The sequence below is a fragment of the Danaus plexippus genome, chromosome 2, assembly GCF_018135715.1.
Source record: "Danaus plexippus chromosome 2, MEX_DaPlex, whole genome shotgun sequence".
In the NCBI taxonomy this organism is placed as follows: Eukaryota; Metazoa; Arthropoda; class Insecta; order Lepidoptera; family Nymphalidae; genus Danaus; species Danaus plexippus.
In genome coordinates, this window is record NC_083537.1 from 6,223,575 (window position 1) to 6,249,158 (window position 25,584).

General features: G+C 29.4%; 6 protein-coding genes across 10 annotated transcripts; 4 read left to right on the top strand and 2 right to left on the bottom strand.

Moving 5' to 3' along the window:
• Positions 1-54: 54 nt before the first annotated feature.
• LOC116779684 (centrosomin) lies at positions 55-7,925 on the top strand. Of its 4 annotated transcripts, none has more exons than XM_032674083.2 (12): positions 55-119; positions 4,303-4,355; positions 4,504-4,643; positions 4,981-5,100; positions 5,175-5,255; positions 5,547-5,602; positions 5,678-5,714; positions 5,784-5,891; positions 5,995-6,149; positions 6,225-6,296; positions 6,407-7,482; positions 7,554-7,925. In XM_032674083.2, exons 1-12 carry the CDS (start codon positions 91-93, stop codon positions 7,745-7,747), a joined length of 2,121 nt encoding a protein of 706 aa, XP_032529974.2. In that variant the 5' UTR covers positions 55-90; the 3' UTR covers positions 7,748-7,925. The 4 variants fall into 4 exon arrangements, with proteins under 4 accessions (XP_032529974.2, XP_061384208.1, XP_032529973.2 ...); XM_061528224.1 differs by having other exon boundaries at positions 63-119; positions 4,516-4,643; XM_032674082.2 differs by lacking the exon at positions 55-119 and adding an exon at positions 1,840-2,213.
• Positions 7,926-8,540: 615 nt separating this feature from the next.
• On the top strand, positions 8,541-10,722 carry LOC116779814 (uncharacterized protein C18orf63-like). The gene is made up of 8 exons (XM_032674298.2): positions 8,541-8,674; positions 8,783-8,921; positions 9,002-9,179; positions 9,730-9,826; positions 9,932-10,025; positions 10,207-10,341; positions 10,430-10,537; positions 10,627-10,722. The coding sequence occupies exons 1-8, from the start codon at positions 8,541-8,543 to the stop codon at positions 10,696-10,698; spliced, it is 957 nt and encodes a 318-aa protein (XP_032530189.2). The 3' UTR covers positions 10,699-10,722.
• On the bottom strand, positions 10,706-12,892 carry LOC116779810 (uncharacterized). The gene is made up of 5 exons (XM_032674289.2): positions 12,729-12,892; positions 12,433-12,633; positions 12,088-12,285; positions 11,884-11,999; positions 10,706-11,463 (listed from the first exon to the last, which is right to left on the bottom strand). Exons 2-5 carry the CDS (start codon positions 12,629-12,631, stop codon positions 11,314-11,316), a joined length of 663 nt encoding a protein of 220 aa, XP_032530180.1. The 5' UTR covers positions 12,632-12,633; positions 12,729-12,892; the 3' UTR covers positions 10,706-11,313.
• A 716-nt stretch (positions 12,893-13,608) lies between these two features.
• On the top strand, positions 13,609-16,218 carry LOC116765253 (U2 small nuclear ribonucleoprotein auxiliary factor 35 kDa subunit-related protein 2). Of its 2 annotated transcripts, none has more exons than XM_032654677.2 (8): positions 13,609-13,661; positions 13,876-13,949; positions 14,025-14,239; positions 14,356-14,619; positions 14,743-14,919; positions 15,138-15,303; positions 15,828-15,936; positions 16,014-16,218. In XM_032654677.2, coding segments are annotated over exons 1-8 (1,173 nt in total). In that variant the 5' UTR covers positions 13,609-13,659; the 3' UTR covers positions 16,180-16,218. The 2 variants fall into 2 exon arrangements, with proteins under 2 accessions (XP_032510568.2, XP_032510567.2); XM_032654676.2 differs by having other exon boundaries at positions 13,635-13,794.
• Positions 16,219-17,772: 1,554 nt separating this feature from the next.
• On the top strand, positions 17,773-20,583 carry LOC116765307 (transcription termination factor, mitochondrial). Its single transcript, XM_032654751.2, has 6 exons — positions 17,773-18,092; positions 18,172-18,344; positions 18,408-18,504; positions 18,589-18,742; positions 18,815-18,965; positions 19,055-20,583. The coding sequence occupies exons 1-6, from the start codon at positions 17,942-17,944 to the stop codon at positions 19,271-19,273; spliced, it is 945 nt and encodes a 314-aa protein (XP_032510642.2). The 5' UTR covers positions 17,773-17,941; the 3' UTR covers positions 19,274-20,583.
• Positions 20,584-20,687: 104 nt separating this feature from the next.
• On the bottom strand, positions 20,688-22,157 carry LOC116779691 (dnaJ homolog subfamily A member 2-like). Its single transcript, XM_032674091.2, has 2 exons — positions 21,997-22,157; positions 20,688-21,855 (listed from the first exon to the last, which is right to left on the bottom strand). Exons 1-2 carry the CDS (start codon positions 22,063-22,065, stop codon positions 20,710-20,712), a joined length of 1,215 nt encoding a protein of 404 aa, XP_032529982.1. The 5' UTR covers positions 22,066-22,157; the 3' UTR covers positions 20,688-20,709.
• Between the last annotated feature and the right edge of the window lie 3,427 nt (positions 22,158-25,584).

Consider the following 25,584-nt stretch of genomic DNA (forward strand, 5'->3'; position numbering starts at 1 on the left):
TATAACTGTAACCAGGTGTATTTTAATTAATCTAATATATTAATTTATTTTTTATTAATTTATTGATAATAAAAAAGTTCAAATCGCATCATGTCCGATTCTACAGCTGACGGGATACTGTAAGTACAATAAAATAGTTTTTAAAAGTATTTATTAGCATTTTTTCATGTTTTTGTTTTTTAAAGTTCGCTCTTGTTTAGGTCGTTTTCCAACCAAAATTATTGACGAGCACACGATTCTTTGAGTGTTTATTTCAAATTTGTCTTCTTACCCACGAAATTTCAATATAAAATGACTTAATCTCAGTTTCTTTTTTAGTGCTGGTTTCACGGTTTATTTTAAGAAACTAATAAAACATCTAATCTCATCTCAAACTAATTAATCATTCATCTTATCTGCCCGTGATCACGTTTGCTGAAAAGTAACCGAAACGTTTGGAGTATGTTGTTTTAAAAATAAATAAAGAACGCGTAGTATATCAGAAAAATATTGGTTTCATTTAAACTAATTAAATCTAAAGTTATCTGGCTAGTCCCAAACAATTGAGTAGTATGGGGCTAATAAATTGTTTGGGACTTATCAGGTAGTTAAATTGGTTCATATACTTGTTATAGTTATTCCTCAGTCACAGTTAATTTGTCTGATGCTACCACAATTTAGTTTTTATCTCTGGTGTGTTGTTTAATATGTGAATGGTCCAGATAAATACTTCAAACTTTGTGATGAGGTAAAAAATTAAGCAAATTAGCATTAATATTCACTTCAATGTTAGCAATAGCTTGTGGTCAGTTTAATAAAGGTACAGATATTGTCTTTTTGTGGGAAACTTAATGTCTTTTCTGTTGCCCTCGTCGAGAAATACATAATTTGGACACATTTAAACTAAATCTCATCTTAAAACTGACAATATATATTATTAACTAACAAAAGAAATGTGTAATTTTTTTATGAGCTAAAATAAATGTAGAAAAAAAGAAATCAAAATAATTTTGGAAAATTTATCTCTTACTGTTGAATTGCTTTCAAAATCAAACTCATAAATATGTTATGATTTTAACCATTAAGAACTTCTTATTACATAACATAACTTATTATATTTCGCCTTAGATAGAACCGATTACATTCAAGATGACATACTTTGGTCTACAATTTAACATCAAGTGTGTCAGATTTACAGATATAATTATAAAATTAACTAAGGATATAATATAAATTAAAAAAAATATATGTTGTGAAATATATCATTATTTAAGTTACCATATATAAAGTAATGCTCAGCATATAATAAATTATATTTTTTTAAGAGGTCATAGAGTAAACTATTTCAAATTTAACTTTATTATTTATAAGCCTATTTATACTTATCAGGTCATGTACTTTTAAATGATTTGAATAATTTACCAATTTTGGAAAATCCTCACTTGGTCATTATTTTTTTAATAATGAAGTTATGTTGAAAATGTTTATTTTCGATATTGCAGTCTTATTCACAAACTATATTTTATTACAATTTTTTTTTTTATAATATATCATCAGAAGGTGCATTCGTCTTTTTACTAGTAAAAAGTTTTAGTTGTTTTTTTTTCATGAATTTTAAATTATTTAATATTGTAACAATTGTATATTTATATAAAAATTTAGTTTGGAGTAGTGCTCAATCATTTTGAAATTGGCTCAAGCTATCGAATGTAAGATACATGCGTAACGAACAGCATCCGTCTGCTCCCGTTGCGCTATTGTGTCACCCAAAATATAGTTATCTCTTTTTATCTCCGACGTTATGAATGAGTCAAAATGCGGAGACGAACGAGTGTTCCCGATACTGAGACGAACTACGCGCAGTTGCCCGTTTGGCCTATTTCAGTAGTCCCTTGTTTCCGTCAAAACATTCACAATCCTCAGATCGTTTACTAACTAAAATATTGTTTACGACAAAAACGGATGCAGAGATTGTTTGGAAACTATGAAATTCATTTATAATATTTTATAATCAGTTGTTATAATCGTATTTATGGAGGCACAAATATTGTGTTATTAATAGACATTGAGTGCAAAGTGAAATCGGACGTGGTCTTTTTGTGATCTTGTTGTGATGGTATTTTTGTGTCATTTTACTTGTGTGTGTTTAACTTAAAAAATATATATATAATGGCAACGTTACCTCGTATGAATGCATCTAAGCATGGTTCAAATGGTATCCCATCACCCTTTAGGTAAATATTTTAAATACGATAAGCAATAAAAGTTAAATATAAACAATTTACACCATAACGTTCAAGATAAGGACGTAGACGATGTTCTCACTTTTTTTATTTTATCATGGCTACATTATGATTGTTTTACATTATTAAAGTAACGCATTTAGTGGTTTATAATTAACTGTTATTTGTAAAATAAGCTAACGTAAGTTTGATGATTTTCCTCTTTTGTACATACACAGACTGAGGGTATTTTCAAAGAGTAATAAAATTTTTGGACCAAATGATAATAGTATAAATATTTTCAATTATTATATTCCATCATATTTTTTTATAGTATTGAAGGTATCTTTTATGATATAATATTATAAATACTTATGCTCTTTAACCTCATATGATAAATATAAATAAATGTAAAGAGATAACTGTCACGAAAACTGTAACTGTGTCCGGGAATACGGTAGTGATTTTCTATGTTCTAAAATACGCCTAGATGTTTTGGCGGTTCATCGAAACAAACAAAAAGACGAACATGTAAATAAAATTGAATTTGTTCGGGCTCCGTCTGTTTATATTATTGAAACAGAACGTAGATAGAGGTAATTATGTTAATTATTGTTTTGTCGAACAATAAAATAATTATTTTGTGATAAAATATAAATATATTAATCAATATATATCTCTCATCCCAATTCTTTTAGGAGATTTCGCTTCTCAGAAACACTACGCACACATTGGTACAGTTTCTGTTGTATCTGCGATGTAAATTTGTGCTAAACGAGCTCTAAACGCCCATTCAATAAATAGAAATATGAAACGATATCACTCTCCATACTAAATGACTGATCATACTTTATAAGTCGTTTCTTAATTTTTTTTTCATTAAAAACATTTACAAGGACACAATATTTACATTCGTACTTATTGCATACGACATCATGGACTCGACCTTATTAGAGGCCACTAGGATACCTTAATAAGATAATAGAGGGTTACGTTACAGAGCTCAGTGACGCGATTGTTTTTGACCAGTAAATTTAAGGATTGTATTCTTAAAAAAGACCGTCTACAAATATCAGTACACTTGTTAAAGAATTTACGAATAACAACCAACAGGTCGGAGTAAAGCTGTAAACTTCATGGCATAAGTTTTTCATGTCATAGCCTATATATATTATTGCATAGTTGATAACGAAATAAAATTAAATTTAGGCTAATAACGGAACGAACGTCATATTTGTACTTTAAAAAATTACTTTTATTTTATAATATAAATGTGTTAATTATAAAAGGTACTTTTGAGTAAAAAATTAATTTTCATAAAGTCATCTAATAAGCAAGTAAAATAAGCAAATTAAGCAGTCGCAAACCTTAAAACTTTTACTACAATTAAATTTTCATAGGTAGATGAGTTTTAGGTCCTAATTTTTAAGGTATCTATATTATAATGAGATCTAAGATTTTCGCGAGTTTTATTCATTTAAATGAAACTAGTATTATTCGGATATACTACGCGGATTTTATTATTTAAAAACTACATAATCCCGACGTTTCGGTTACTTTGCAGCCACCGTGATCACGGGCAGACGAGGTGTCGGGATTATGTAGTTTTTAAATAGTAAAATCCGCGTAGTATATCCGAATAATACTAGTTTTATTTAAATTATTTAAATGTGTAATGATCGTGCTATTCATAATTCTCTAATCGCTGTTAGGAACTTCCAGTTTTGTCTGTCCATCTTGAACAAGTTTACTTAGTGTAATGATAGACCATCTGCTATAAGGTATTCAAGTATTATAACTCTTATAAATTACCAAACATATAGTAACAAGATCGAACAAAACGTAAAAACGTACTTTCCATGTCATGATATTATGGCATAAGTATTATGTCTATGTAAAAAATATATACATATAATGAGTTGAGATCTAAGACGGTCGCCAGTATTCATTGAAATAAAACTAATATTTTTCGGATTTACTACTGATTTTTAAGTATTTTAACTACATACGACCGACGTTTCGGTTGATGCAAAGTACTAGTTTTTAATGTAAGTTTTATTTCAATACATACATATATCGACTTTATTAATGTATTTTTCAGTACCAGCCCACGTAAATTGCAAGAGATGACTCTCCCAGCTGGTGATGGTCATGGTACGTATTTCTTTTATGAATATATTACTTTAGTGTATACCAGGAAGCAGAAAAAAAAAGATTTGCACATCCTTTGTTCACCCAGTTAGCTGGTTTTGTTATAAATTTCCATAGAGATAACAATTTCAAGTTTCAATACTAATCACAGATGTGACTACAGCCAGCGGCGTGAGCATGAAGCAATATGAAGAGCAATTGAACGGTTTGAGAAAAGAAAACTTTCATCTGAAACTACGAATTTATTTTTTAGAAGAGAAACTAGGTAGTGGAGCACCGCCAGCGGTACAGGTACGAAAAAATACATTTTTAAATATATAAATTTCATTTAACATTTTAGAGTTATACGTTAGTATTCAAACAACTGACTCGCTTGATATTGTTTTTTCAAAAATTAATAGAAACTATCTGAAGATGTTACCTCATATATTTCTTATTATTAATTCAATGACTTCGATATTTCTATACAAAATAATATGCTAGTTGAGAGCAATCTTAAGTCCATATAAATCTAATTGATTTTTTCATACAAATTAAATATAGTCAACAAATTCATTATTAATTTGGCTCAAATAGATATGAACATTCAATAATTTTATAATGTATTTCTATATTTGTTTATCTGCAGGGTCTTTTAGAACATAATGTTCGTCTGCAAGTCGAAGTTGAGGAACTAAGAAGGCAATTAAGCGATAAACAAGAATTATTAGCTGCTGCCGCTGAAGCTATAGACGTCTTGGAAAATCAAGTAAGAAACATTTCGTTTACATTATTCTACAATGAATTATTTGTGAACAACCTATAGAATTAATTGTCATATAGGGTTCGATTTCAACGGAAGCTGCGGAAGTATCGATTAATAACAGTGTCACAGAACGGAAAGATGTACAGGAACCAGCAAAAGTGAGTGTTTTACTGCTTATTTTTTATACACAAATTTTAACGTTGTCTTATAACAAATCTCATATTTGAAACATAGGATTTCAAGTACTAATTGTTTGATATAAAGAAAAAATACTTGTTTTCAATTAGACAAAAATTGTCCGACGATAAATCCAAAGACTTAAGAAAGTCTTTTCCAAAAAAATAATCACACTACAGATTTAGGATTCTGTCCAGGCATAATACGAAGTAGGCCCGTTCTTTTTACTTGTAATAAAATTGTATAAAAATATGATTTTTTTATTTTTTAAGGAGATAGAAAACCAAGCAAACGTAGTAGATGAGATTTACCAGTCGGAATCAGCTGGGTTAGTATATACTTTGTTACTTACATTTTTATAAGTATTTCATAAAATAATAACGAATTTTTTCGCTCTTTTCAGAGATTACTTGGCGGTAACAATCAATAACGAAGAAATGGTAAGTTTTGATTTCTTTTCATGAAATTGCATATGCTTTGATATTTTAATATTTTTTTTATTCTCGTAGGATCAAATAACAAAACTGAAAAAAGAAAAGTGTAAAGCTGTAAAAATTATAAAAGGATTTGCGAAAAAATTACAACAGCAGGACAGAGAAATAAAGAGATTGAAACTGGTGAGATCTATTTAAATTTTGCTTTTTAAAATTGTCTTTCATATTGTGGTATATAAGACTTCTTTTTTCCGAATGTTTTTATAATCTTACTTGCGTAATATAGGACAAAGAGTTATCATACGCCCACGTCAGTGACTCTCAACTTGAAAAATACGAAGAAATTTTGAAATGTAAGGATGAACATATCAAGGACTTAGAAAACAAAGTACGGCAGCTACAGAATAACGTTGATAACATGCAAAGCAGCGATGATTCGGGGTAAAATATTAACTTAATTGTATGCATTTTGAATTAAAAAATACTTTTTATGCTAATCTTATATAATCACTTCAGAAATCTACAGCAACTGCTCACAAAGAGACTACAGGGCTTAACGTATTTCCTGGATAAGCTGTTGTCGCATAAGTAAGTAAATTTACTCTTAATTTAACCACAGTTATTGTGATGTGTAAATAACTTCAAAAATCTATATTTCTAAACATTAGCATTTATTTCATTGAGATTCTTTATTCCAGATGTGTTTTAGGAGAAGAAAAGAAAAAGCTAGCTGAAAGTATTTTAGAACAAAGTTTAGCACTGCCGGTTGGGTTGCAGTTGGACGAGTCGATAGCACCAAATGAACTAACAATGGACGAGAGTAATCTGGATATATCGCAGTCCATGAGAATAGAAGACCTGACCATGATGTTTGGACATCATTTGATGTGCAGCGACGATAATCGTTATTCCCTCAAAAAAGCATTAAGAAATATTCCTCAAGCAGATGCTATATCGGAATCTGAATGTTGGTCAGAGCCGGATAGAAACGTGTCACTGGCTCGCGTCGGTCTTTGCGATACAGGAGTCGCTGTCAGAGAATCGGTGTCAGAAGTCGCCAGATGTCGCGCTCGGCGATCGCGATTGTCTCAAGGTTCACGTTCAGATGAGAATAAATGTTATGATCCAACTTTACAAGAACAGTTAGAATCAGTTTCAAGACGCAATCAAGTGCTCGAAGAGGAGAAGATGGATTTGACCGAAAAACTTGAGATAGCATTGAAGCAAATAAAAAGTAATTTAGACGAGAAAGAAGAACTGAAAGCTACTATCAGCGCTGAAAGAGATAACGCAAATGAAACTACCAAAAATATGGAATTAATGAAAAATACTATCTCATCTCTAGAAATTCGAATTAAGGAAAATGAGCAGCAACTGAATTACAATATTCAACTTATAGAAAGGTTACGTACGGAAAAAAATGAGCTGGAGTCTACATTTATGGAAACGGAACGTTCACTTCGAAGAGCAGCTGATGAAGCGACTGTTCAAGCGTCGCAAGCGGCCTTGGAACGAGCTCGCTTACAACATGACAGGTTGCGAATTGAAAGAGAATTAGAAGAAACTAGAGATAAATTAAACGCAGCGCTGGAAGCTAATGCACAATTAGAAATTGAAGTTACTCGCAAATTGGCCTTCGAGGCTGATAATAAAATTAATGAACTTCAAGTTGGAATGCCGTATGAGGAAGAACGTCCTACGTCCCCAGATCAAGGAATTGATAGCGACAGGCTTTCCAGCTTAGAACAGAACGACGTAGTCAACTTATCGCCGCGTAAGTTTTGCCTTATATTTTAATGTTTATTTACTTCTGTGTGATAGTCAATTATTTTTTTTTTATTTTAGGCTCACTTTACGAAGAAAACGTTACATTAAAGCAGAAGCTAGCAAGAACCAAAGCTACTCTCGCCGAAACACTAACACAGCTCAACGCCGCAAACATGAGAAAGAGAAACGTACAGCGCGCTATTTGCCGGGAGATTCACAAGACTCAAGGAGTGTTACGCAAGGCTCGCGATCAATTGGATCCTCATAATTAATATTTAATAATGAACATAGCTATATTTATGTGCCAAGGTTCTTGAAGTGATATTTTGAATAATTATTGTGAAGGTTTGTTTACATTGTGACGTTTTTAACTTAGTACTTATCATAAACATAATTTGTTATATTATATGACATTTGAAGAATTAAGTATTAATAAACTTTTTAAAACTATGTTGCTATTTATATGCTTTACCCTAAATTTATTTAAGAAAGAATCGTCAAAACAAAATTTCTATTCAACGTGTCACACGAAGGTGAAAGAAAATATAAGAATAATTTTTAAATTTATTTTGCAAATAATTATTAACCAGAGCACGGGTAGTATGAGGTGAAGATAGGATTTTCATATTTATTTATCTAATAAAACATTTTCTGTGGTATGCTAAAAGCATTTTGATACCTAATATTTTTAAGCCAAATTTAAATTTTTTTCAAGTCTCAATAAGTAGATAAAGTGGTGGGAAAGAAAGAGCGACAATTTACAGGCCTTATTGTTAACCAGTAAACAAACAGGAAGAACGAAAATCATTATTCTTAATGGTTTTGACAGTATAAAGATCGTTTTCTATCTAACTGAGTTGAATAGCCAGTTCAGTTTGCATTTACTTTTGATTACTTTTTTATTATTTTTAATAGAACTGAAAGTATAAAGATATAAAATAATAAAGAAAAAACAACATTGGCTGAATATGATTTGTTATATTGGCATTGAAAGTTTTTTTTTTATGGCGGGAATAGAAAAACATCAAACCTATTGCCTAAAGAGTATAGTATAGGAACCAAGCGATGAATTATTATGAATACAGTGTAAGTATTCCTAATTTGAACGAATTAGGTTATTTGAAAGTTATCGCAAATTTCAAGGATAAACATGATCGTTCTGCCCCTTCAAATTTTCACTGGAAAGTACTTAAATGCAGGTAAGTTAAATGTATTAGGGGTTTTATAATTGTATAATCTCACTGGTTATTTTAGCATAAGTTTTGAATTTTCACCGTATTCTATTAAAAGATAGTTATATTTTTCAGAATGATAATTTTCTCTCATTCATCTGTATTATCTTGCCCGGACAAAAGTGATATTAAAGAGGTTCACATAGTATTTAAAAACGAAGGGCCCGATTACAATGAACTCACTTCTTTACTGTTAAAATTTTCTTTAACTCCAGTAAGTTTTAATAAATTGAAAATGTCTCAGTTGATAAGAAGTTAGTACTTTTTATCAATAAACTTTACATGAAATTGTAGAATGGACCCATAAGAAAAGTCACAGCAGAAATATATTCAATGTGTTTCTGCTATACAATGTCTGCTAAACTTGCACCTAGTTGGAATGTATTGGGATATAATTATTATATAAATAACAGAGATTTTTTAACAGCTTCAGGTCCTCAGGATGGCATTAAATGCTTGTCTTCAGTTGACGGTAAAAATAAAATAATTTTCTTACAGATTCAAGAACGAATCACAACTAATACGCTTGTAATGACAAATATTTTAAACCTTGATCAATTTTGATCACGATTGGAAGACACCTGTCATATTAAGACTTAATTTAACTGCTTACATCTTGAATCTAGATTAAGATTCTTTATGAGTTTCAGTTTTACATACATTTTTGGTTAACCAAGAACTAGCACGAAGAAAAAAAAAACATTTTTGGTTAACCAAGAACTAGCACGAAGAAAATACGAAAATGTATTTTTTAAAATGAGTAATCAATAGTTAAAAATGATGAAAAAATATATAACATCGCATTCACCATCGCCAGTTATTTGAAAGTATAATTTTCCTTATTGATGTAGTTATTCATTAGTAAAAAAATTGCAAAAGACACTACAATATATTTGTTTAAAAAACAGACAAAACTACTTATATTATCAGGTTCCTCTCTCTTCTCCCTCAAATCTCTCCCCCAACTTTACAGTATTAACAAAGTACGGATTATTTTTATAATACATTCTGTTTTTTCCTAGATAACAATATTACACTAAAACTGAAACCGGTAAAAGTTCATTTTATTAGGTCAAGAGATAAGCTTAACCCAGGAGAATGTGTGAGAGTTTTCCCAAGGTAATATTTATTGCTAAAACAAATCGTCTTATATTAACTTGGTATTGTCGGATAAACATTATTTTTGTTCAAATCGTTGCTATGATAATTAATTAAACTATTTAGTTTGAACAAAGCCGTTATTGAGGAATATCAAGAAAATTTGCCAAAAGGTGACTTTAAGTGCTACAAGGATTTACGTCGTCATTGGAAAAATATTGTAAGTCTTGCTCAAAATAAAATGCTGAGATTTAAGGCAAATGTACCGTAAAAACTATCGATTTACTTAATTATAACCGATTTTTAATTTTGATTTAGCATTATCCATAAACATCAATACAATGCGGGTTGTTTGCGAAGCAAGTTAATTTTCTTATTTTATGTTCGAACTTTATCTTCAGCATGGTTATCGTCTACCTGAAGAAGAACCGAAATACTATTTAGTTAGGTTTTGGCGCGGAGAACCTTTGACATATCCTGACATCTGTTTAACTACAAACTATCCCAATATTATTCCAATCCCTAAAAATGTTGAGGTAAAATTAACTAAAAATATAAAACTGTTTTCTATTGTCTATAAAATTATTCAGTAATTGTATTAACTTTTACTAAAATATTTTTAAGAAATTAGTCTTATCGCGGTTCATCAATTGCCTAAAAAGTAAAATGCCTGCTGTGTTCGGATACCCATTAATAATTAAAGGAATGTGTTCCGAAAACAATTATGATAATGTAAGTAAAATTAAACAAGCTAATTTCATTTGTCGGTTAAGAAAAAAATATATAATGTAACTTGTCAAATATGACATCGTCTTTTGCAGAAAAATATTGAAAACATTGTTGAGACCCAAGTTGTGAGTCTATGCACGCCCACACAGAAAACAAATAAATAGACAATAATAAGAATTACAATTTATTTAAACATTTACATTTCCTGTTATTCCAAAGAAAACTAATACTATTAAGGAATCCACACTGACTAACTTAATATAATTTTAGTATGTGCTAGAATCTTATTTAACTGTAAAACTTCTATAACGATAAATACGACAGTTGGATTTGGACATATTACCCCTATCATTCATATAAAATTTAATTTATTAAAAATATTTTATGATAAATATTGTTTCATTTAAAAAAAAATATTAATGACTAACACTACTTTGTCTAAGCAATTATAGATAAAAAGGAAAAGGAGGAATTAATGTAAAGGAATATAAATTAATGAAAGCAATAAGCCATTAAAGTTCTTTTCAACTGAAACAGTATTTTCATTACATATTTACGGATTCCATTTCATAGTCTAAAAAATCTGTTTGTAAGTGCAATAAATGTTATGAAACACTTGTCAATAATTTATTTATTAAAATACACATGTCAAAAAAGAATTAAAACTGATGCCATTTCCAAAACATGTCAAGAGTTATAATTAAATATTTATACACATTATAAAATTGTTGTCTTAAGCATTTAAGACGCGTCAGATTATGAGCCAAATTAAATTTATATCAGTTTAATAATCGGGCTGTGTTCGTTGAAGATAGTACACTTCTCGGACTGTGGGGAGGAGTTAATGATGGCTGACGTGACGTTAAGTCAAAGAAACGGGCAACTGACGGAGATAAATTTCTATGACTGTGGTTAGCATTCCTTACGTCCTGCAAAAATACGTACAATATTATGTCATCTCATTAAATTATCATTATTGACAAAGAGTAGTATTAAATTAGGTTAATTCTGAGATAATCCCGAAACATTCAACGTGATGCATTCTCTAACGAACAAGCTAGTATCATCGCGTTTCTTGATAAAGTATTTAGTCAATAGAGTTGACTTATTAGGAATGTATGTACAACTTGTTTTCTTGCCAATGCTCTAACAAATGTGAAACTCTTGTTTATTACTTAAACCTTACTTTCAAGGTCCTTAATGTGACAAAAAGTTGTCCTGTGCTATACGAACTTTTTCATATAAAATTTAAACCAAAATTTACTCGATCTAGATTAAAAACCAGTCAAACACTTATACCAACTTTAATTTTATGACATCAGAAGATAATATTTTAAAATTAAACTTACAGTCCTAGGTCTTCGAGAGATGGGACTCGCTGAAGCTTGGAGGAGATTATTATTTACTGGCGAATTTAAAAGATAATGAAGTTTGTAGCCCTTAGCTAAATCTTCAACAGTTTTTCCTAGAACGAATAATAATAATTTAAAAAAAATGATTACTCGACTAATTAAACATTTATTATAAATAGAACAACAATTAAAAAGAAAAACCTGTTAGGGATGTAGGTATGTTTGTGTTACATCTTCCTGTGTCAAGAATTTTGAGTAAACCCTGAACATTGTTAAAAATTATAGCTACGGCTGCACCGTCAGCTAATTGAGACGAGTCACAGCAAGATAATAAAAATGTCCAATTTTCAGTGTCCCAATGTAAACCGGAAAAAACGGCAAGTTGTAATGTCGATGCCCCTAAAACCGTAATTAACTTTATATCAATATTACTTTAAATACTGTTTCTAGTGTGTACCTATATAACAATAATTGATATACTTAATAAATTTACAATTGTTTAAACCCATTTTGGTAATCTTAAAACAATGTATATTGTTGGCCTACCTGCTTCACTTAAAATATGTGGATTCGCTCCATAAAGAATAAATAATTTAACCATAGAATAAAGTCCATAGCGAGCAGCTAATCTGATGGGCCACCCGCCTTCCAAATTTGGATCTAAGCCTGCATTTAAAGCTTCCTGGACTTCGCCCTCATTGTTATTAATTATATTATTTCTCAATTTCTCTTTACTTCTCTCCATTCCTTTATATATATTTAAAGTTTAATAAAGAAAGTATAATGCTGAGTCAAATTAATGACACACCATATTTGAATGTAAATGATGTTAAAAATAGTACCCTCGTTATTATCTAAATTATGAAAATAAGCAAGCGTTATATGAGATAAACTTATGCTGTTGATAATGTCATTCTGCACTTCTTTATTAAGGTCTCCAGATGCACTGGCCTGGCGATTAATATTTCTTGACTAAATATGATTGTTTGAATAAAACCAATACAATGAAAAATTTTAATAATCTACCCTACCTAGAATTAACTTTTCGAAAAGTTTTTTTTTTTTTATTCAGGAAAACGCATTTTTGTCGAGAAAGCAGTAATGCGAGAAGTGTTTAAAATATCGAATTATGATATATAATTTTTAATCTTTGCATTTATACTTCAAGAAGGAATACAAGCAAAGAAAATCAAAACAAAAAAATTATCAACCCAGTTATCAATAAAGCTAACTGCTAATGGAAAAATAAATTAGTAAAAAAAGCAAGAAATTGTTTATTTTAAAATAAGTTTGAGGTCTAAGAACGGTGATCACGGTTGCTGCCAAGTAACCGAAACGTCGGGAGTATGTTGTTATTTTTAATAATAAAATAACGCGCAGTAATCCGAAAACATTAGTTTCATTTAAAGGAAATTAATTATTATAAATCTTTTATACTCATACACGCTATTTTATTTCTCTGTAGGTTTTTTTATATATTGAAAGGTATACAAGACTACCTATAGTAACAACTATTATAAAATAAATAAAGTAAAATAACTTATTATTTTTTCCATATTAATATAAAAATTTCAAAATTCAAATTCACAAGGATTGCCCTATGATGATATAATTGAAAACAAGAGCCAAGCAAGATTCTATAATTTATATTTAAGCTAGATGCTTTAATTAGTTTTCTAAAAGAACTGTATACATGTCAAATTAAATACAAATCTATCTGTAGCCGCCGTTTGCCACCGTTGACTTTGACATTTTAATAAACAGAGATAACTGATGTGAGTTTGGTTTAAATTAAATCTAAATTATAAACCAACTTACATTTCTTTTTAATTTGCTAACTTTTGCAAGTAATTAACTGACCTTAAACTACTTTTATGAAATGAGTATGAGTGCAATATATATGGGAAAGTAAATGGTCTTTTATTTAAATTCACTGCTTCTACGTAACTGTGTTTACATATGAAATTTGTTAAAAATATTTTTCTTTAGGCATAAAGAATGGAGAAGAATTGTGAAACGGGAAAGAAGAAGGAGGATACGCAAACAGTTGGCTAAACAAAGAGGTATGTTTTGATGATATGTGGATTTTATATTTCCAAAATCAATTCAGATAACATATATGAAACTACATTATTTAGATTGCTTACCTAATGGAAATGATAATCAAGATTGGATAAAAGCACAAGAAGAATTAGAAACATATATTTTTGAACAAGTTGAAAATTCTAACAAGGTTGAAAATGAAAAGTGGTTGGCCGCCGAAGCAGTAGCTTTAAAACACTGGAAGGAACTTCAAATCAAAAAAGAAATGTTGCTTAAGAAGCAGCTAGAACTACAAGCTAAGCTTCATCAGGTATGTTGAAAAGACAAATATTGTCCTAAAGATTGACCTTTTCAGTTAACTGAAAATGATTATATGTTAAATAAGTAAGTGAATTTTATTAAATTTATTAATAATATAATCATTAGGAATGGGAGAAGGAAAAAGAGAGAAAAGAAAAGGAGGCTCAACGTCTTAAAGAATTAGAAGAAGAAAATGTCAAGAGACAGGAAGAGTTCATGAAAAACTTAGAAGAATTCCTAAATGGTGATTGTAAGGATCCTCCACAGGAGCTGCTTACATTGTATGAAAGTCGGCCAAATTGTGACCCATGTCCATTTTATGCTAAAACTGCATGTTGCCGGTTTGGAGATGAATGTTCTAGAAACCACAAGTATCCAGGTATCAGCAAGGTAAATCTAACCTTAACCATAATGAATTTTAAACTTAAAAGTTTCTAATATTCCAATTGTTATTACTTTTTAGTGTGTTATCTTTTTTCATATGTTAGTTTAAAATTTATACTTTTCACACAGATACTCTTAGCTCCAAATCTTTTTGGACATTTTGGCTTGGAGAATTCAAATTTTAATGAATATGACACAGATATTATGTTGGAATATGAAGATAGTGATACTTACAAGGATTTCAAAGAATTTTTTTTTGACATATTGCCAGAATTTCAAAAATTTGGCCAGGTTGTTGAGATTAAAGTAAGTTTTGACCAATATTATATTTACAAATTTGTTATTATATATTGACAAGTAATGTCAATAACTTATAATACAAATTAAAACAAACAAAGTAATATGTAAAATTTCTTGTGATAGTAAATTTTGTTCATATATATTATATACAGGTATATTAAGATAATTCAAGAGTTTCAATATAATATATACGCCAACATCAATAAACTTTTAATGTTTAATAGGTTTGCAATAACTTTGAAAAGCATCTCCGAGGCAACACATATATAGAGTACTCCGACGTTCGTAGTGCAGTTTCAGCTTACAGAGCCCTTCATACAAGATGGTATGGCGGAAAACAACTCTCATTGCAATTTTGTAGACTGTTATCATGGAGTAGTGCAATATGTGGTTCGTATTACATATTATTTGAATTAAAGTACAGTATGGAATTAAATATATACATACAGCTTATAACAAAGATCTGTGGTACAATAATTAAGAATCTAATATGTATATTGATTAGATATAACAATATAAAAAAAACTTAGTCATCTGACAACATGTATGATGTAAAATGTCGAATTATATCAATTCATATAATTATTTAGATAATAGTAAAATTCAATATAAGAAATAAGCTTTTTGATGTAGTTATAATCTTCACAAAGTAAACAATTTCTTGATATTAATAAAAATTTTCATATTTTTTTCCACAAGAAACTGTAGTAGTTAATACATTATTAAATAAATTCAAATGTGTTGGTTCTCCTCAAGAGCTGTCATCTGTGAAAAGGTAATTGCTAGATTCTTTATAGGTGGTAATATTGATTTAAAAATTTATAAAGTTTCTAATTTTACATGTACATAAATGTGATGACGAGCATGGACTTTAATTCCAATAAAGTTTAATCTTAATTTTATTTCTATATTAGGTTTACAAGTTACTGGACGATGTCCGAAAGGCAGGGCATGTAATTTTCTTCATGTTTTTAAAAATCCTGTAGATTTACACATAACCTATGAAAAACGTTATTCAAAAAGGTAATATTTATTTTTAATCAATTAAGTTTTTGTAATAGACATGATATGTATTTATCAATTGTTTATCATGTTTGTAGGCAACAACACACGTCGTCACGTTCATGGAGGTGGTCCGAATCGCCTGAAAGAGAAAGTCCAACTTCAAGAAGTAAAAGAAAAGACGATGGTCATTCCAAAAGTAGAGAAAGAAGACACTATCAACATCGATCACCTAGATCAAGATCACATCGATATAGGGATTAAGTTTATGTTGATCTGAATGAAATAAATTAATTTATTATATTTCTCTCACTTTCCTATACAATTGAGCATTCCTATCAGTGATGTGTGGATTGTGTATCAATACAATATATACAATCCCTTGATATGGATGCGGATTTTAACTTTTTTACTCAATGAGTGCGAGTGGCCGTAAAATATCAGTTGACTATACATAAAAACTTCAATTGTCCAGGTCTTTTATATTTAACTGAATAATTAATTATTTATTGCTACTGAATCACTAACATATTGGAAGGATTAAAAAAACTCCTATTCGTATTGAAGAGAAAAGAAAAAAGCAATTCCCATACTAGGTATATAAGGTCCGTAACCACACCGCAGACCCTCGTGACACAGTGAGCGCATTCTGCAGGCATTCGGAGTGGTACGCCAGAAAATTTAATAAAAATTAAACAAGTGCGAGTCGGACTCGCCAATGAAGGGTTCCGTATCAATAAGTACATGACATAATATCAACGTTATTGTAGTGCGTTGTAACTTTGATCGATGTTTTATAAAAAAAAATTACTTGGTTTTACAATGTTTGTATGAACGACAAAACTGTATATATGCGTTTTTAAAAATATATTATTTCTTAAAAACTAATAATGATATCTCGTTCAAAAAAATTTCGTTGAAAGTTTCCATTAAAATGTACAGCATATATTTTTTTAGTTTTCTCAGTCTCTTATTTTAAAAGTTAGAGGAGGGGGGACATTTTTCACTTTGGAAGCGTCTATCTTTCAAACAATTGATTTTGACGAAAAATGGTTTTAGGAACCTCAATGTCTATTTTAAAGCCCTATCCATAGACACCCATCACATAGATTAGCTGAAAAATTTTTTTTTAGAATCAGTTCATGTATGGAGTGCCCCCTTTAATTTTTAAATTTATTATATTTTATTCAAAATTCGAATAGCGGTTACAAGAATACATCAACCTACAAAGTTTCAACTATGTAGGCCCAACAGTTTCGTAAATAAATGGCTGTGTCATACGGACGGACAAACGGACAGATACACATGACGAATCTATAAGGGTTCCGTTTTTTGCCATTTGGCTAGGGAACCCTAAAAATCGGTGCGGTAGATGATAAACAACAAGACCAACTGTAAAAGCCGCAGTGCTAACAATAATACTCCATCCAAAAGTAACAAAAAAGCAGACATTCATATATTGTCTGCCCGTGATCATGGTTGCTAAAAAGTAACCGAAACGTCGAGATTATGTAGTTTTTAAAAATAATAAAATAACGCGTTGTAATCCGAAAATATTAGTTTCATTTATGGAATAGATATTTTTAATTAAACTATGCCGTTCCAGCTTTTAATTTTTCCATAATAATAATTTTTATAGAACTAAGTTTTTAAGTCGATATCGTATCCTTATAATGTATATATTATCAGGATAAAAAATATCAAAATAAAAATTGCTGAAGATCTATTTCATTATAAACTTCAATTTTTTGGAAATTGTTTAGTAAAACTTGCTACTATTGAAGATGTTAAAAAATTATTTTTTAATTTTATTAACAAAACGCTTAGATATTTTCTACTGCTACTGGTAGCCCTATTTACAAATGACAGTGTCAAAATATAAATATATCTAATTGTAAATACCTAACAATAATTGCAAAAAATATGAGTATAAATTATTAAAGCTACTTTTATTTCTTTAAGTAGTATATTGAGTGAATATTTATGTTCTATTTCGCTGTCTTCAGATATTATTATTATTCAAACAATGGGCACCAAACTGTGTCTAAATGTACTTGATCGGACAATAAATTATTTTAAATATTTCGTGCCTTTAAAACCGCAATGTGCAATAAATAAAATTATTGGTTATCATCGACAATTCAGCTCATATGAAGTAAAAAACCATAAACTAAAGGGTATTTATTAATAAAACCAATACTGTGAAGTAAATAACACAAATGCATGTATGTAAAATGGGTTTTTTTTACATTCCAGATAGTTCAAAGGCAGAATTGATTTCTAATCTTAATTTCAAATCTGATGCAGATGCTTTACCATTTCTTAAATTGCCTGTGAAAACTTTAATTCATATAGTCAAGACAACACAGAATGATGTAAAATGTGGCTACTGCGAAAATAGACTATATTATCTTTCCTCTCATATAAAGGTAGGCACTTTCCATTTTGTGTCTCATTTATTAATATGAATTGTTAATAGAAAATTATTTTAGGTTCCATCACCTATTTTAAGTGAACAAATTGTCAGAAGAGTTTTCATATATACTTTATCATTTGATTGGTTAGAAAATTCATTAAAAGTTTTATTAGGTAAGAGGTAGGTCTTTCACAACCATGGTATATTTATCTTTGTAAACCCACTCTTTATTATTTCTTTTTATTTTTCATTTCTAGATATGAATGTAGAAGGTGACCGTATACTAAGGGATTTGTGGGTGCTTAAATATCATCATAAAACTATAGAAGAGAGGCTTGTTAGGGTTAAAAATTTTGGCATCACAAATTTATACCCATGGATGGTGAGGTGCTCAGAAAGTATATTAAATAGGTATGTTATGTATGAAAATGTTGAATAAAATTATTAACATTGTTCAATATTTCATTAAATTAAATTTTTCAGGTATGTTGAAATTTTTCAAGAAACAAAAAATATTTTAGGGGAAAATATGTCAACAAAAATGTATCTCGCAGAACGTCTCAATGTTTCCTCTGAATTAATTGAAGATATGTATGTGAAAGCACCTGCATTAAAAACTATCCGAGTTACAAAGGTAAAATTAATTAGGAATCAATAGTAAAGAAGAATGTGTAATGAAATAATAACTTAATTAGATAACTGTTGTCCACTTTTTTGTTACAGTTAAAAAAATTCCTAGACTTTTTAATCAAAGAAGGATTTACTGTAGAAGATATTGCAATTAAATCTAGGATACTTGCTGCCTCACAAAGTACTGTGAAAAAAAGGTTATCCAAGCTTCGAAGTTTAGGAATGACTGAAATAAATTTAAATGTCCTATGTAGAAGTAGAAAGGATTTCCAAAAATACTGTGAATCAATAGACACATCTGTGAAAAAATGATTAAATTATTTTATTCTACTAGTAGTATAATATTTGAAACTATTTCATATATGTGCCTATAAAATAAATATTGTATAACAACTAAAACTGCTTGTTTAAATGAAATGTATAATTACAGATATAAGTAATAATGACGAACAAAAAAAAACTATAATTCTTACTCTAATTAATTGTTTTTCGAGAGAGTACTTCTATTAGTTTATTTATTCCTTCGATAAATCCTTATAAAATTTAGGTAAGACCAACCTAAAATGCGAACGAATTTCAAATCGTTTACACGTTTTATTGTTTTTTTTTTAATGACTATATTGTAATTGTTTCCTTTAAATGATTGTTATTTAATTTAGAACTTAGTTTTATCAAACGTAAACAATTTGATGAAATAGATATGTTTTATAAATATTGTTTTAGGTTAACAATAAATTGACAAAAAATTGCCTTAATAGAAATAACAACAGAAGCATGTAAGGTGGCAACACTAGTCAACGCGATACAATAGAATTATTATTCCATTTCCGCATATACGTAGATACCTATTTACCTACAATAGCAAACGTCAAAATGGTATTTGCTATTGTTAGTCATTCATATTTCTTTTACGCAGAAACCATTGTGTATGAATTCTAACCTCCTTTGTAGTTTTTTATACTATTTAAGTTCTTAATATATACCATCATATTACTAAAGGTTAATCTATATTCTCAAAAATATCAGAGATGCAATAAATAATTCTATAATTTCTCTAACTATTGGATAGATTTTTTAAAATATAATATTTGTATTTTATAAGTATATCTTTATATCTTTCATTATAAATGACTTATTTAAATAAAATATTGCTTTCATAATACGTTAATGAATAAGATTGCTAAAGGAAATTTAGGTTCTAGGGCTGATATTTACATGGCCTTAAAATATGAAATATCATATGTATTAAATAACTAAGTTTTCAAAGTAACATTTCAAATAACTCATGATTGAAATATTTATGTAAAATATAGGCATTGTTTTATAAATAAGCCAGGTACTAGGTAGGAACTACTTAAAAATTTAAGAGATCATGAAGCAAATAAAACAAATTTTATTAAAATTATAGTTATTAATCTATGCATTTGCACACACACACCTGTGCCAATGGAATGAATAAAATCCCTTTACTAATATTTTAACCATATCCTCAATGTAACAATGATGATATGATTTTAAAGTACATGTACATAAAATATAAATAATTAAGGCGGTTTTATTGCAATGATCTAAAATGTTACATGAATTTTTATTTCAGACTATAAATTTGCATGTTGAATATTCATTGAATACACTATATCTAAACCTTTGCAGATATTCCGTCACATTTTAGTATTAACTAAATAGTATTGTAATAGAATGTGAGGTTCGAGTATAAACCCATAAATTAAGATTAAAAGTTTATTGATCTACTGGTGGGCACATTGAACTCCTGGTCCTGCATGCACATGCTCCTCATCGTCACTAGCATAAGCCTCTTCCCTTGACCTACTCTTCTCACTAGCTGTATACTCCATCATATTGACTTCTTCAACATCATCTCCAGTTGGCATCACAAATGCTGGTCTAGGAGGTAGAATACTTTCAATTTTCTTCAACTGCTCCTCATTAGCAAAATGATTATCTGGGAAGGTCACATCAAACTTAATGTATAGATTACCCTTCTCAAATGGATTTTTGTGTTGAGGCATCCCTTCGCCTTGAATTCCTTTTAAGTCTCCAGGTTTGATTACCTCTCCTGGTAAATGTCTTACTAGTAAATCCCGTCCATCTAAATGTTTAACAACAAATTCAAAGCCACAGAGTGCCTCTGTGAGAGTTATTTCTCGAACCATCAGGAGATCATCTCCAGTCCTCTTAAAAACATCATGAGGTTTTTGTTGCAATACAATAATCACATCACCTGGCTGAGTGTCAGGCATTTGGTCTCCTTCACCCCTGAAGAAAATTTTTTGGTTCTCGCGCATTCCCTTTTCAACATGCACTTCTAAAATTTTTGTCTCATTTAAGACTTTCTTGCCCTTACATTTAGGACATTTGTCCTTTTCATTAATAGTTTCTCCTTGTCCTTGGCAAGCAGGACAACGGGTTTGGCATTGACGGGTCATGTTAGCACCTATTTGCTGATACCACACTTTGATACCCTGACCGTGACACTCTTTACATGGTATCACTGATCCAGGTTTCCCACCTTCACCTTTGCATGGACCACATATAACATTTTTACTAAGTTGCAATTTGGTTGTTTTACCAACATACATGTCCTCTAGAGTCACTTTAAGGGGATGGATAGTATCTTCTCCTCGCGCGCGTCCCCTGCCTCGCCCACTGCCCCCCATACCAAAAATGTCCCCAAAAATATGTCCAAACAAATCTTCGCCGGGAAAACCACCACCTTGGCCACCCTCTTGTAACCCTTTCAATCCATATTTATCGTAAGTTTGGCGTTTTTTGGGATCTGATAAAACTTCGTAAGCATAGCTTATTTCCTTAAATCTATCTCCAGCTGCCGGGTTCTTATCGGGATGAAATTCTTTAGCAAGTTTGTGGTAATTCTGCAATTTAACGAAAGGAAATGTATTGAAATAAGAGGTTACAATAATTAAATCATGGTTTGAAAAACGAGCATAGCGTGCTTGACAAAGGATATGTTAGTTATTATAATGGTACATGCATTATTATTATGTAGAACTTACTCTTTTGATTTCTGAGTCACTTGCACTTCTTGAAACACCTAATATTTCGTATAATTTATTATCAGCCATTTTATAATAGAATATAGCTATGAAAAGGGAGTAACTCTATCGCAGCTGATGAAATACGAAAAGAAAGAACAAAATTTGCTATTCGTTACAGATAACGAATGTAATGTAGAATATAAATATATAAATCTTTTTTTTAATAGTGTTTACCGTCTACAAAAATATTAGAGGTCATTTAGAAATTATTAGGATTTATAAAATTATTATATATATTTTATTAATTTGCCGACTATTACCAAATATTAAATAAAGAAAGGTCGTGTAAAAATAAAATTTTCTACATTTGAAACTTACATCTTACAACCTGAATTCGTCTTATTCTAAAAAACTAAGTTATTTATTTGTTTTGATAATTTTTTTGGGGTTATAATTATTGTATATTTATCTCAAAACTTTTTAATATAGCTATAGTATTTTTTATTTGCAAACAGAATTTAAAACGGCTTCGCTAATAAAACAATATCCCAACTTTATAAAATCTAGTCTCTAATTTTTTTTAAAAAACTGTTGCAAGTGTTACCAACAAAGTATATAAAAGTTCAATTTATCGTTTATATAATTATTGTCCAGCTTGGTAGGAAATATATAATTAAAAATAGACTGAGAATGGTTTTTTTAAATCTTTTTGGTCAAATAAAAAAAAACATATTTATAAAAACTAAGTTATAATTAGAACAACAAGAAATATTATTTTTTATTTATTAAATATATTTTATTGGTATATAGTGTAATCCAAGATATTATTGAAAAATTAAACAGTTGTGATCATCGTTTTAGATGATCTAAATAATAGATAGACTAATTACATCGCATTAATTTGTTTTTGGTTGTACCTAGAATTTTTCAACTTTATGCCATCTGGTTCAACATTGAACGTCCTATAACTGAAAAGTATGAATATTAGTAAAAAGATTGAGAATAAAATAATGTTTAAAAATAAATTTTTTCTTTACTTATTATTCCAACATTTTAAGATTTTAAGAAGGTTGAAAGCTAAAAAAAAATCGGTTCTTCAAGAGAGCCACAAATCGTGAACGATAAGTTTTACAAAAAATATACTTACATATATAGAAAATACAAGATGCGACAGTTTATTCTCTACACTAATGAATTCTTTATGTTTTGTTATAAAAATAATAGTTTCAAAGGTATCAGCCAATAATTTCCTTTAAGAGGGTGCCGGATCTGTCAGCATTGTATTACGGGCGGTAGGAATAAGACATAAAAAATTGATCAGAAAGTTTCAATAAACTAAAAATGGTCGGTCGATAAAATGAAAATTTGTAGATAGTAAATAAAATCACCTGTATTTTCGAGCCCTGTACATTCATTGGATACAATGTTGTAGGTATCTATATGACATGGAATAAAATAGAACCTTAAGACTTAAAGTGGATGGCAGTATTAAAGCCGCTTAATAGTGCGCGGGTGATATTGCTATTTCTGTGCATAAAAAGTAAAAAATAAACCAAATAAGTGAAATTTAGTGATTGAACTGAAGAATTTAATTGTTACAATAATAGAGTTACTAACAAAACATATAATTTTATTCTATTAAATACTAAATAATAAAAATTAAATGCTTTGAAAATAATTATATTAATTATTACACAATGTAAACTATAAAATAATCATGAATACATAAATCTTTATATTTTCTCACGAATATACCCATGAAAAAGTACTTATGGCTTATTGTTGACTGTTGCGTAAATTCCTTTTTAAAACCTAGGATTCCTTGAATATTTCGAAGTAATCAACCATATTCTTATATGTATGTTTAAATAAAAACTATGTATAGTTTTATATTTGATTTGTTATTTGAGCCCTTTTTATTTTGTTTTACTTATACTTATACTTTTGATTCAGAAAAGATAACAAGCACAATTTAAACCGGAAAGAAACTCAATATATGCTGTATATTTACCTACTGCATTTATTTTTAATAATACTCGCTGTTACTTCAAAACTATAGCGTTTTATATAGATAACATATAAAAGCAGATTGTACCTACGGTTTCATTGACAAAGTAACTTTTATAATTGTTTTGTTAAGAAGGACTATTCCATTTATCTCTCGAGCTTTCAAGTTTTTTACCTGTAAAAATGAACTACGTTTCCTGTATTATTAACGACAATTCAGATAATAACACTTTATCGTTTTATTATATAAAATAACCATTTATCGTTAGATACAAATGAGCGATGGCAATGTATTGTTAGTTAATTTTTTTTACATAATTCTTACAAATAATTATATTTTGTGTACCTGCTGCATATTGGTTAACGTCAGCTAGCTATCATTTTTTTTATTGTCCCCAGGCCTTCGTTACGCTGTATTACACAACGCAATAGCATACCACACCTCATAACAAAATTTCTACTGTCACCATACATGTAGGAACTCAAACATTTGCTTTGTCATATGGCGCATTAGAGTTCGACGTTCCTCCGTGAATATTTATGACATCTGTGAAAGTTTCGCCCCAGAGCACATTCGACGAATCTGAAGAAACTTAGGAAATGCATTTCAACAATGTAATTTAGCATATATTCTGAAAAAATACGTTAATGCTTTTATTTAGAGCATTAAAGATATACTATTGTGTGAATGACTGATTATTATTGCTAACAATATCTTCTTAGCAACTCACTTCAATATCACCTGCATTATTTTTACATAGTCTGTATATGTTTATGCTAACTTCTCTACATTGTGCAGAAAAAGTTTTCATACGCACTGATTCTTAAAAAATAATTATCATGTGCATACTCTAACCCTCCGGTATGTAAGTAAGGTTTAATGACATGCACCTTTTGTGCTAGTGGCCTCCACAATTTGCAATACAACTATTTAGGTTGCACCTGACATGATGGATCTATATAATTACGAAACAATATGATGCTAAAAGTGCCCTATATACAAACGAACAATTCGAGTATTATGACTGAATAATCGAGGTTGCATGGAGCTTTAATACGACCATCACGGCGATTCTTTTTGTATTATTGTGAACGACCTCGATTTTAGTTTAACTATTTTTTATTCTGAGTTTACAATTTTATTATACCATGTAAAATGTAAGCAATATGTTTATTTATTATATAATCTTAATCACTTTTTCATTATAGAATTTATACAATATACCATTTAAGAAAGATACATTCTAGTTTTCGCAAAGCTCGCAATTAAACTTGGATACCTACATATTGCAATAATCGTACATAAGATTCCTTTCACAACTTAATATATCAAATAGCGCCAAATTATATCAGATGATTGTATCTTGCATTCGCTGACCTATTACGCGATGTTGTGTTCTACGTGTTTATTAATAAAGTATAGCCATCAGTGTGTGCTCTTGTTTTACAATATTTTCGTTTATGGCTATTATTAATCCTTGTACATACCTAATTTAAAAGTATCTTGTCTTCCATTGCAAAAGATGATAGTTTAGAGTTGTAATTGTCTGACTCTTGATAAATGTTGCCAACCTTCAATTTCTTGATATTTATCTTTAA

Coding starts and splice junctions, on each gene's coding strand:
- LOC116779810 (XM_032674289.2), bottom strand. CDS start 12,631: ATGGAGAGAAGTAAAGAGAAATTGAGAAATAATATAATTAATAACAAT. Junction 12,286..12,432: donor ACATATTTTAAGTGAAGCAG/GTAGGCCAACAA, acceptor TTACGGTTTTAG/GGGCATCGACATTACAACTT. Junction 11,464..11,883: donor TCTCTCGAAGACCTAGGACT/GTAAGTTTAATT, acceptor GTATTTTTGCAG/GACGTAAGGAATGCTAACCA.
- LOC116779684 (XM_032674082.2), top strand. CDS start 2,149: ATGGCAACGTTACCTCGTATGAATGCATCTAAGCATGGTTCAAATGGT. Junction 5,715..5,783: donor CAATCAATAACGAAGAAATG/GTAAGTTTTGAT, acceptor TTATTCTCGTAG/GATCAAATAACAAAACTGAA. Junction 6,297..6,406: donor GATAAGCTGTTGTCGCATAA/GTAAGTAAATTT, acceptor TCTTTATTCCAG/ATGTGTTTTAGGAGAAGAAA.
- LOC116779691 (XM_032674091.2), bottom strand. CDS start 22,065: ATGGCTGATAATAAATTATACGAAATATTAGGTGTTTCAAGAAGTGCA. Junction 21,856..21,996: donor GTGACTCAGAAATCAAAAGA/GTAAGTTCTACA, acceptor GTTAAATTGCAG/AATTACCACAAACTTGCTAA.
- LOC116765253 (XM_032654676.2), top strand. CDS start 13,766: ATGAGTATGAGTGCAATATATATGGGAAA. Junction 14,620..14,742: donor AGTATCCAGGTATCAGCAAG/GTAAATCTAACC, acceptor CTTTTCACACAG/ATACTCTTAGCTCCAAATCT. Junction 15,937..16,013: donor GAAAAACGTTATTCAAAAAG/GTAATATTTATT, acceptor TCATGTTTGTAG/GCAACAACACACGTCGTCAC.
- LOC116765307 (XM_032654751.2), top strand. CDS start 17,942: ATGGGCACCAAACTGTGTCTAAATGTACTTGATCGGACAATAAATTAT. Junction 18,093..18,171: donor AAAAAACCATAAACTAAAGG/GTATTTATTAAT, acceptor TTTACATTCCAG/ATAGTTCAAAGGCAGAATTG. Junction 18,966..19,054: donor AAACTATCCGAGTTACAAAG/GTAAAATTAATT, acceptor TTTTTGTTACAG/TTAAAAAAATTCCTAGACTT.
- LOC116779814 (XM_032674298.2), top strand. CDS start 8,541: ATGAATTATTATGAATACAGTGTAAGTATTCCTAATTTGAACGAATTA. Junction 9,180..9,729: donor ATGCTTGTCTTCAGTTGACG/GTAAAAATAAAA, acceptor GTTTTTTCCTAG/ATAACAATATTACACTAAAA. Junction 10,538..10,626: donor CCGAAAACAATTATGATAAT/GTAAGTAAAATT, acceptor CGTCTTTTGCAG/AAAAATATTGAAAACATTGT.